The 12,151-nt window shown below is 45.9% G+C and overlaps 1 protein-coding gene across 3 annotated transcripts in view; it reads right to left on the reverse strand.

Annotated features, from left to right (window-relative positions):
* The window catches only part of LOC147899094 (uncharacterized), a 43,846-nt gene that overhangs the window by 633 nt on the left and 31,062 nt on the right, over positions 1-12,151 (reverse strand). The window contains exons 4-7 of one of the 3 annotated variants that reach the window (XM_087378644.1): positions 10,956-11,000; positions 1,362-1,521; positions 899-1,266; positions 405-722 (exon numbers count right to left, since the gene is read on the reverse strand). In XM_087378644.1, coding sequence (XP_087234770.1) covers positions 405-722; positions 899-1,266; positions 1,362-1,521; positions 10,956-11,000 — 891 coding nt within the window. Of the gene's footprint in view, positions 1-123; positions 723-898; positions 1,267-1,361; positions 1,522-10,955; positions 11,001-12,151 lie in introns of those variants that run through there. The other 2 variants (XM_087378646.1, XM_087378645.1) reach the window with 2 other exon arrangements.

Consider the following 12,151-nt stretch of genomic DNA (forward strand, 5'->3'; position numbering starts at 1 on the left):
AGTGATGATTAAGTTGATATGACGTGAGCAATTACAAAAAATCACCACTCCCTAGATCTTATGTCTAATCAACCTAAACAACGTATTATTCATCTTCTGCCTTCTCTTATAACTGCAAAGACAGACAAAAAGGCTCACCAACTGAGCCAAACTTGTTAGGAACAGAATGTGACCAATAGTAAATGGGCAGATAACATAAAAATAATTTACAGCAAGCTGCTCACACGTTGACCTTCGGTGAAATTGGGAAGAAAGCATTGAAGGGAAGTCGCTTTCAAATTGACTAATACCTTCAGATATGAAAGTTGTGTAAACATCTCAAATAATCATGGAATGCACCAATAATCAAAGATCTCTAAACCCCCCAAAAGAAGGAACTGATAGAAATGGCATCAGCACCTTACAGGGAGAATTTGTGGAGACCTATATTCAGATCTGAAGAGATTGAGATTAATAGGGGTAAGGTATGATGCCAAGCAGCTTTGAAGACCCGCTTTTGATGTGCCTTGACACTTTGTGATGGTGCAATGCTATTGTATCGAATGTCAAAAATGTGAAATTTTGGATCAGCGGATCCAGACGCAATGTAAAATCCATCAGGGGACCAGCTCTGATCTATTAGTGCTGACTGAGATTCGCTGCTCTCTTGTCTCCAGCCAAATGCATGAAGCTCAGATGGGTGAAGACGAACGTCAAACAAGCGGACCTGTCGTCCTGGAGTCCTGAAAATTTCCCACCCCAAAAGATTGTAGTTATCCTCCAGACAATGTAGCCCAGAGATCTGAGCAATAATCTATTATCCATACATAAAATAGTAAATTACGCATAAGAAAGAAGATTCTACAGCAGGACCACCTTTCTCTCTGCATCGTAGCATAGTTTAAAAGTCAATATTTACCCTGTCTGAACCATATAAAGATTTAGGTCCATTGGATTTGGTAACATTCCTAAAGCTTTGGTGTCGAGCTGGTGACGGAAGTCTGTCCTGCCATATTCTGTATCGAATCCAATAACTCGCTTGTCTACTCCAACAGACAGCATTAGCGGCTTGTGCTGCAAACCAGCAACACCCATAACTGCAGAAGAATGCAGTACCTTGTGCAAAATGGAAGGTTTCCAATTACAAATTTCCTTCTTTTTCCACAAAACAACTGCATGATCACTACCTCCAGTTGCAAAGAAAGCGGTGTCATTCCAAGGCATGAATACAAGACTGTTTATAATCCCTTTTTCATGAGGCTTCTCCTCCAGGAAATGTGCTTTTGCCTGAAACAGTAAGTAATAGATCAAGGATCTAAAAAATCATGCCTTCCAGAAAATCTCAGTCCGGAAAAGCTAGCTGAGGAGGTGGACACACTTACCTTGGGTAAGGAGCTGATAATAGCTACTTGATTATCATTTCCATCAGCACTATAACACGCAAATAGAGACTCTCCAGATGGGTGCCAAGCAAGCTCTTCAGGCCACCTCCTTTGACCAGGTGACACACAACCTACTGAGCTAACTAACGACAAGCCATCCCTGCAGAGAAACCAAAATAATAACAATTAAAAAACATCATAATAGCTCTAATGTTATATTGACTCCCCTAGGAGATAACAAAAAATATAATCTATCATGAAAGCCCCAAATGATCATGTCACAAAGCCCTAGATACACTTCACCTTGGCATTTGACTACAAAACTTTTACAGACATTTGACACCTCTGACAATCTTTAAAACCTCATATGCACACATGTACATATGAGGTTATACTGACTCCCCTAGGAGATAGCAAAATATATTATCTAGCATGAAAGACCCCAAATGATCATGTCACAAAGCCCTAGATACACTTCACCTTGGTATTTGACTACAAAAATTTTACAGACATTTGGCACCTCTGAAAGTCTTTAAACCTTATATGCACGTGCATGCCTGCGTGCACATAGGTAGTGTTTATATGTGTGTGCACACACCTGTGGCGTATTCCTTTCCTAAAACCTTATAATTGGATGAATGGACGGTAAGGGATTTTCAATGGGACGATTTCCATGAGGCACAACCCTTCACAAGAGCTACAAACAAGAGCCCGACTCTTCCACAGAGCCATACTCTTATGAACAGGTCACTTCTATCCATTACTATTGTACCCTCTCATTAAGGATTGCACCCTTCACAAGAGGTACACACCTCTTTATGCACAGACCCTTTGGAGCACACTCCTTTGGTGGTTCTTCACTCTCTACATAAAAGAGGCCTCATTGTATAATTCATAATCTTCAGACATTCTATGCAATACAGATATTCCTATTCTCTTCTTTCATTGCAGTCCCTTTGTGCTCCTTAGCTCTCTAACGGTATTTGAGAGCTAATACTACGATTTTGTATGGTATCAGAGAAACTTGTTCCTGCCTGTAGTAAATGCCCCTCACCTTCTAGCCTCCACCTGATACCAACCCACTGCCGCACTCATTTGCGCATGGAAGAGATGGAAAGAGGAAGTTGAACATTTTCCACCCACTGGCCCATATGATTCCATTGTGGCCTCTAAAAACCCTCACATCACCAGATGACGTGAATGGGCACAACAATATTCGTGCCCCTTCAGGTGCTTGGGCTGTCCTAGACCATGGGACAGACCTTTTCGTCGAACAGACATTCCTTCATGAAGAGACACATCTCTTCAACCAAGGGACACCTCACACCCTTTCACCTAAGGGACACACTTTTCGTTAAAGGTTACACCCCTTCATTTTAGGGATTCATTCTATGAGAAGGGACACACCCCTTCATATCAAGGGTCACACCCGTTCACAAAAAGACACAACCCTACAAAGGGACACACCCCTTCCAATGGATGCAGCCTTTCACGTCATGCACACAAATTGGTCCTTACACATGCCCTTTCACAATAAGGCACACCCTTCCACGAAGTGACACACCCTTTCCGCAATGGGTCACATGACAAGCACCCACCTTGTATGAAGGGACATGTGGGCAGTCCAAAGGACACCACCCCTTCACCAAAGGGCATAAGACCCTTCACCAAAGGTCACCCCCTTCATCAGGGCACCCCTTGGGGGCAATATTGGCCTACCCCACCCACACATGGTCGTGCATGTGCAAGCCGCCCCCCCACCTTGCCATGCAACAGCAGCCTCTCCCCCCCTTCCTTGCCATACAGCAGTCCACCTTGCCTGCCATGACAGGACCACTGCCTAAGCTCTGATACCAATGTAAACTACTCGGTGCTTTCTATCAATTCAGACAACGGATTTTGCAGAGGCATTTGAATGAGATGATTGCGAGTTGCCAAACACATATACTTGAACTTAAGAGTTTGCAATTAAGCTGGAAATAAGACTTATACAGCTTAAACACAAAGTGACATCATTGGAAAATGCAATATGATTAAGGGGCCAAGACGGCCCCCCCCCCTTATCCAGGCTCACTTTATTCTTGAAAATGGAGATACAAGACCAAGGTGCAATGCACCTTCCAAACTGATGAACTCAGTGAAAACCTAGGACCTAGATACAAGACTCAAGAGCATATGTACAAGGAAGACAACAAAAAGGAGGACTCCAAGCTCAGGTTTCAACTCTTGGCTTGCCCAATCCACAAGGAAGAAGCCTGCAACAATCACCACTTACATCCATCATTAGAGACAAGCACTAGTTTCTAGAAAGATAGTAGAAACAACATGAAATAGTGCTGTAAATGAGATAAACTTGACAATACAGGCTCCCTTCGTGACTTGACCCTTTTGTAGATGAAGTCCTTGATGCCTCTGAAGCTACCTTGGGTGAGGAGAGTGTGGAAATGGGGCTGGAATGAGAACAGCTTAGAAAAATAGCGTGTAGGCTAGAGAGAGAAAGCTTTTATGGAGTGATAGCTGTAGAGAGAGAGTGCCAATGCTGATCCCAAGGGAGGAGATGTAAGAGAGGAGCTGCTGCTGTTCCAGAAGTGCACAGAAAGGCAGATTTCTGCAAGGGAAATGGGCTGGAACAGTAGAGAGAGAAATTCTGCAGTAGAGAGAGAAAGACTGCAGCAGGAGAGAGAAAGGGGCTGTGGCTGCTCCAGGCTAGGTGAAGGAGAGAGGATGCTGCTGCTGTTCCAGAAGAGCTGAGAGGGGGCAGATTTCTGGAGAGGAGGGGCTGGAACTGTAGAGAGAGAATGTGCTGTTGTAGAGAGAGAAAGTGCCGCTGAGGTGAGAGAATGGCCTGGGGAGAAGCTGGCTGCACCCAAGGAGCTGGAGAGGTTCTGCTGCATCATCCAAAAGGAGGGAGAAGAAAAGTGACGAAATTTTCATGTGTGGAATGAAGGGGAGAGGCCTTCTTTTATAGGCTCAGCCCCCCCCTTAGGCCTAGAGTGGAAGGTGGACACTTGTCCCAGATTTTTGGTGGGCTGCAGTCCCAAAGAGGACAGCCCACAACCTGCCCCAAATCTACCAGATTTGGGACCAAACACTTGGCCTGCATGCCCTGCCACTTGCCATGCATGCTGCCACATGTGTGGGACAGGTGGACTGACCTGCCAGCTCAGATTCCATGTGGCAGTCTGCCACGTGTCAGCTGCCACGTCACTCCCAAAACCCTAAAATTTCAAAGTTATGAGAATTTAATTCTGATAGTACCCACGGGTTCCTAACAGGTTAGACTATCTATTGACGTACTCTAAGGTCATAATTAAGCCATACTGAGCTTATTTGTTTGTCGTCTTATCTTGTATCTCCATTTACTCTTGGCCTGCTACCAAGCCCACACCCAAAGCTCAGGGAACATTCTCTTGAATGGTTCCTAGGTCGGTATGCAATCTGTGCATTTGATTGGTCCCATGTTTGGGTACTCAGGTGGGGTGTGGTTTCCAAATGTCCCTCTCAAAGAGAGGCCATCACTCTTGTGGGTCACTAATGCCCATAACCCCAAGCAAGGGGGTCCACCCTCAAATGCTAGACCTAGTCCCCATTGTCCGTAACTGAACAGTAGGAAAACATTTCATTTCTTAATAAGCATACTATTGAAAAACAAAAAGGAAATAGTACCAAGCAAGTGATAACCCACGTATAGAATTACCTTCATCTCTCCTTCAAGAATCTCTTGATAGGGAGTTTTCCTTCAGAAATGAAGGGAGAAACGAGTTCATCCAAGAGCAAGGTGCTGAGTTTACACCTTTAACTCAAAATCCCATACACATGGATTATAATCCGAGTGCAAAAGGGAGAGAGGAGTCTCCCGTTGATAAGCTGGTTTCTCAGTTAGCCATATGATTGAACAGTCCATTATGACAAAATTAGGGACTAAGAGAGTGCTGAATTTTGGGGATGACGATTTAAGTACCTAGGAGCAAAGCGGGAGGGGGGAGACAGCTGTGGAAAAAAAAAAAAGGGAGAGAGAGACACAGCTGGGCGGGGGGGGAAGTTTGGAGGGGGGGGGGGGGGGGACGGGGGCTGAGCGAGGGGGTGGTGAGGGTGGCGGAGGGGTAGCAGGGGGGCTGAGCGAGGGTGGCGGAGGGGTAGCGAGGGGGTAGTGGAGGGGGTAGCGAGGGGGTAGCGAAGGGGTAGCGGGGGGGTAGCAGACAGAGCGGAGGGGTAGCGGACAGAGTGGAGGGGGTAGCGAGGGGGTAGCCCGGGGGGGGGGGTAGCGAGGGGGTAAGCGGAGGGGGTAGCGGGGGGGTAGCAAACAAAGCGAAGGGGATAGCAGACAGGGCGGAGGAGGTAGCGAGGGGAGTAGCGGGGGGGTAGCTAGGGCGGCAGAGGGGTAGCCGGGGGGCTGAGCGAGGGTGGCAGACGACTGAGCGAAGGAGGCAGTGGATTGGTCCAAGGAGGAGTCACAGCCGCTGGCCGTCCTTCTCTTGGATTTTAAGAAGGCCTACGACAAGGTGGAGTGGTCTTTCCTGGAGGGCACTATGAGGAGATTGGGTTTCTCGGACAGATGGGTCAGAGGAGTTTCAGCGCTATATGCAGGGAGCTCTAGTCAGATGCTCATCAGAGGACACACAGGCGAGGCCTTTCCTCTCTCTTGCTCGGTCCGCCAGGGCTGCCCACTCGCTCCCTTCCTCTTCTTGTTTGTGGCGGAGGCTTTGGGCTACTGTTTGAGATCACACATGGCGGGTCTCACAGGGTTGAGGCTCCCAATCAGACAGGAGGAGGAGCTACTTGACTCAGAGTTTGCAGAGGACACGGCCTTGTATGTTGAGGGCACCACAGCGAGTCTGGAGAGAGTCAGAGGCACCCTCGCTATTTATTGTGAGGCCTCGGGAGCACGGATCAACTGGACGAAATCCATAGGCTTCTTCACAGGCTTTGAGGAGGAGATCCGTGAGTGGGGGAGTGACTTTGGCTTCAAATGGATACTGCGGGGCCAGACAACGAGATACCTTGGATGCTAGGTGGATATTGACAACACAGCAAAGCAGTAGATTGCCCCGGTCCTGAAGAGTGTTCGGCGCAAGCTTCTCTATTGGAGCACGGCCAAACTCTCCCTAGCAGGTCGCACCCTAGTAGCAAACCAGGTCCTTCTTGCCACGGCCTAGTATATCACCTCTTATTGGTGCTTTCACAGAGGATGCATTGGGCAGCTACGACGGTTAGTACAGAACTTCCTTTGGGTAGGCTCAGATGGCACGAGGAACACTAGGGCCCGAGTAGCTTGGCAGATGGTGACCATGCTGCTGCAGGCACTAGGAGGCTTGGGTATCATTGACCCAGAGATGCAAAGCAGGGCCCTCTGGGCAAGTTGGTGGGCTAGCAACGCCATCAGCAACAACGCCGGCTAGGCTCAGATCCGCCTTTTTTTTTTTCTTTTTCTTCATCTTTTCTGTCGAAATCTATCGCACAAGTGTACTTGCAGGTACATGTGCATATCTTGAGCTCATACCTGAGCATTGTGGGTCAGATGTATTGTCAGTGAGGTAGATCTGCAGATCTATGCCTCCTATGTGAGAGGAATTCTCACTTTTGAATTGCGGAATCAAGGGGCTTTTGTAGCCACAGCCAAGCATTGGCTTATACACGCACTTGTTTGCGTATATCCGCCTGATTGGAGTTGATTTGTGCAAGGATTTGATGCATTTTATGACTTACGGGACAGTGGCAGATGCATATGATACAGTGTGTACCACATTGTTACATTGAGCATTGAATGTGCAATTAAAATTGGGGCTTTTGACATTGTTATGCATATCAGTGTTGGGGGAAACACCTAGATGCTTTATGTGATCAGTGGAGCTTTGGGAAAGCGGTGTATGCACTAAAATCTTCAAAAATTGGCTTCCAGTCAAGGGGCTTTTGCCTCATTCAAGTTCTAAACTATGTAACACAGTTATAGAGGCAAGAGAAAGTCTAATTCTGACAGTTTTGGACAGTTTTACAGTCAATTTCTGTTGCTGTACTAAAAAGTACAGTCAGGTACTGTCCGGAGTCAACTTTTGGACTGTAAACAGTCACTTTACTGAAGTTTAAAGTGCATAAAATAGTGCTGTTTTCACTGTTACAGCAGGGACATACATTGTGTCAAATAAAGGTACTGCTGTACTGTACTACAGAGCATCAATTAATGCATTAAGTATTGCTGTTCTGGATCTGCAGCAGGCAGGAAACAGACAGTATTTACTGTTAAGTGGGAGAAAGTTGCAGGTCCTGTGTTCCATTGTAGGAATTAACTTTTGAGCACTACTACAAGTGCATCTGTGCACTTAGTTTGCAGGGAGTCAGGCACCCAAGTGTGGGTTATATTTCTTGCTGATTGTAATGGCTTCATCCTCGGAATCTTCTCTTCAAAAAGTTGCAGGGTGCTGCTAACTACCCAATGTGGAAAAAGATGGTCCTGAATGTGCTAATTCTCAGGCAGTTTCATGCTCCTATTATACACAAAGGTGTGAAGCCCACTGGCACAACTGATGATGCTTGGGCACTAGCTGATCTGTCAGCAAAGTCCATAATTGAATTGTCACTCCATGAGAGTGTTGTTTGGAATGTGGATGGTGAAAAAACAGCCTGGGGTGTGTGGAAAAAGCTACAGGACACATATGAGCAGCAAAGTGTAGCCACAAAGATATATTGGTTGCGCAAGTTCTTCAATCTGAAGATGAAGGAAGGGACCTCCATGGATGCACATCTCAATGAGTTTAATTCAATTGTCACTCAACTTGCAAATCAAAAGTATGTGGTGGATGAGGAAACCAAGGGTATGGCACTCTTGATCTCTCTTCCTGAAAGTTGGGATACATTCACCACAGCTGTAACAAATGCAAACACTTTCATAAGTTTTTCAGATATCACAGGGCTGATTTTGCAAGAAGAGCAGAAGCTGAAAGCTCAAGATGCAGTAAAGCCTAACAAAAGGGGAAAAGGAAGGAGCAAGTCCCGCTCCAACAAAGATGTTGAGTGCTACTACTGTGGCAAAAAGGGACATACCAAAAAGCAGTGCTTTAAACTGAAAAATGATAAGAGAGACAAAGCCAAAAACACTGATGCGTCAGATGCAAAAGCAATTGTACCAGTAAGCAATGGCAAGAGCAGTGTGAAGATTGAAGAGCTTCATTCTACACACGGTTATGACAGTGAGGGAGAGGTTCTATTTCTCTCTACTTTGGATGCTCATTCTCTCCATGCAGGAGATTTTGCAGACATGCACTCTTGGATCATTGACTCAGGTGCCTCATTCCATGTTACACCTTACAAAGAATTGTTTGTAAGGTATGCAGCAGGCAGTAATGGAGTCGTTTTTCTAGGGGATAATCATGCATGCAGTATTGTCGGTGTTGGAGATGTCAGGCTTGTATTTGCTGATGGTACTCAGCTTATGCTTCACAATGTCAGGCAAGTACCCGAAGTCAAGAAAAATCTGATTTCTACTGGCATGTTGGATGACGAAGGTTTTGTGACCAGCTTTGGTCATGGTTTCTGGAAGGTCACCAAAGGTGCCCTGGTTGTTGCCAGAGGCTCTAAGGTTGACACAATGTATACTCTTCATGCTAAAGTATGTAATCATGCTGATATTCATGCCACCGAGCTGCCGAATATTTCTATGTGGCATAGCTGGATGGGACATATGAGCATAAGTGGAATGGAGCAATTGGCTCGCCTTGGCTACTTACCGTCTCTTAAATTTTCTGATTTAAAGTTTTGTGAGCACTACATATATGGTAGACAGTTACAGTGTCCTCATAAAAGGAGATTAGGACATAAAGATGCTCAACTTGAGCCTGTGCATACAGACGTGTGTGAGATGCCTAGTCCTTCACTTGGAGGTGCACGGTACTTTGTCACATTTATAGATGATTCCACAAGGAAGGTGTGGGTGTATCCTCTAGGTGGTAGCCAGCATCACGACTTGGAACATTTGGGTGGCTCGCTGTAGTCTTGTGATGGCAGTTCCACCCGCGGCTACCCTAGTTGCCATATGGCAAGATATCATTTACACTCTACGGTCCACCTGGGAGCGCGGGACTCTAGGCTCCAGGGCGACTATCGAGAGGCGTGCTCGTTTCTGCAAGGCTTGGCCTGTAGTTGTTTTCTACATCTTCACTCCGTGAGGGATTTGCTGGCTGTATAGTCCCCCCACTTGGCTGTTAGCCCTAGTTCCAGAGATCCCCTAGGCAGTGAGCTGGGTTTCTCTGGAACATGCCGGTTTCTTTCTTTCAGCCTTTTCCGGTTTTTTCCATACTCAACACCTGCGGGGCTGCTGTTTTGTATGAAATCTTTCGAGCATTAATAGAAGGTTCCTTTCTTTGAAAGAATCTTTTGCCTTCACTTAAGGCTGGAAGGCTTGAGGTGGGATCAGAAATGAAGGCCAAGGGGCTGCCTTTTATAGGCCCCCTTGGGCCTCAAAACTGACCAACCAGCAGGGCCGACCCTACTGCTGCCCACCGATTAGGCTGACATGACCAACTAGCTGCTGATGTGGCACCAACCAGTCCACGTGGCAGCCAACTGGCTGTTGATGTGGCGTTGCTGAGCTGGCGCCTCTGCTGCGACTGTTGCTGCATCCTGTCCTTGGTGGCTGACTGTGTGGCAGTCCCACATGGCGTGGCTGCTTGTGTGGGCTGCTGCTGAGCTGGCTGCCTGCATGGGCAGTCCAGCATGGCCACAAGCTGTGGATGCCCATGACAGAGGAGGTAGGTAAATTAGTAATAACCCAAAGGCTTTAATGATTAATGGGTTAGAACACTAGCAATTGGCTAACTTTGGCAAGGAACTGTCTAGGGAGTAGAAGCACCTTGTGTCCATGCTCAAAAGAATTATGCATGTTACCATTATGTGCGAGTAGACCTCTATTGAAGCTGACTCGCGAATGTGGGTCATGTTGGGTGGTTTTGCTAGAAGGAGACTATTTGCTCGGACGCCTATGGGTCCTTGGAAGAGAGGAAAGACTAGAGTGTCACAACAACTAGCTGATGCAATCCCTTGCCACAATGTGAACACCTTTGCTGATCATGAACAAAAATGGGAGTCTCCTCCCTCTAGCTATTCGTGTTTATCAGGAACAAGTTGTGAGCCGTATGCAAATATCGAGTACTGTGAACATGCCCTAAAAGATCAGCTGGGTGAAAGGTGAAGAGAGGCCCGAGGAAAATGGCTCCAATACCAATATCCAAGAGGGGCAGGGGCAAATGTGGAGATGGGGGTAAGATATGGAGGAGAAAAGGAAGATGGAGGTGGGAAAGAGATGGGAGGGGGCAGAGAATATAAGAGTGACAAGGGCAAGAGATAGAGAGAGTATGTGCAAAGTAGAGACAGTAAGTATGCAGCTCGGAGTAAAGAAATAGGTGGAGAAGCTTGACTATATTAGAGAGTAGGGATCACACAAAATGTGAGTGCTAAGAGTGGGAGTATTAGCTCCCCCATCCTGACATCTGCTACCATTTTCAAATATTAATCCCAGTACCTTAGCTAGGCTTTCCCTGCTATTACCAAACTTGTGTTTATTCAGAAAACAATAAACCAAAAAAAGAGAGGAAAGAAGTATACCCTTTGCCTTGAATCTGCCAAACATTGATAAGACCGTCCAAAGCACTGTAAGAACCAAAACATAATTTAGACTAAGATCCAAAAGACTGGAAACATTAACTATCCATTTAAAAAAGCACATGACAAAAGTCTCCCTTTTCTTATTTTTCCCGCTTTCCACATATGATCTGAAAGGATAATACACGTAAAGATTACTGGCAGATTGGCTTGGTAGCATTGATTAGAAGAGGGAATTGCCAAAGAACAAAAAAATAATGGCTGGATCCTCTTCTCCCTCTCCCTCAGCCTGCTTCTTGGGGGTGGAGTGTGTTTCAAAGAAAAAGCACCACAAAAGAAAATCTAATCTACTGCAAATGCATCTAGAAAATACCACTCCAAGTAAGGCATCACTTTCACATATTACTTTATCTCATTCATGCAGTCGTAAATTCATTAACTTGAATAAAAGTGACATCATAGTCAAGACATATGGAACACAACAAGTAAGTTTACAGTTTATGGCAAGATACTCGACATATCATATGTATTGTTAAAAAAATCATTTATATTAGGTCAAGTCTATGAAGATCTTCACTTCATAAGGGTCCGACTCCCAAGCTTTCAAACCATGATCAGGCACAGTATGGACCATATGTAATGGCATCCACATCAGTGTACAACCAGCTGAAATTTTATGTGCTGGAGTGTTATGTTATTTCAGCTTCCATAGAAAGGGATGTCACGAGCATACTTCAGGCTTATGGACATCTGTCTGGCTATTCAGGCCAAGGCAACACAGCGAACCAGCTGCCATTGCAGTCGTACAGCAGCACAGGGCAACGTGGCTGCAGCAGCCAGCCTAGTGGACTGCCACATTAGTGACAACAAGCAAGCCAGCAGGCGGGCCTATGTAGGCAGCCAAATTGGCATGCTGTTACACGGCAAGTGTTGTCTACAACAGGCGGGACAACAGATGGGCTGGAACAATACTAGATTATTCCATGTTGGGTTCAGGCCATCAACGCAGTTCACCTTGAGATTCGGATTTTTAACTAGGGAAATTGCAAAACCATTTATTACTCTTTTAATCAAAGAGAATTTCATATCAGCATTTCAAACTTAGCACCATACAAATGGTGCCTCTATGTTTTCAGAGCATAACTGATAATATAGAGTTCTTTTTCATATGACGAATAGCCTTGTTTTGGGCAATCGAA

Source organism: Dipteris shenzhenensis, chromosome 8, assembly GCF_047967505.1.
Source record: "Dipteris shenzhenensis isolate YYH24624 ecotype China chromosome 8, Dip_SZ_1.0, whole genome shotgun sequence".
In the NCBI taxonomy this organism is placed as follows: domain Eukaryota; kingdom Viridiplantae; phylum Streptophyta; class Polypodiopsida; order Gleicheniales; family Dipteridaceae; genus Dipteris; species Dipteris shenzhenensis.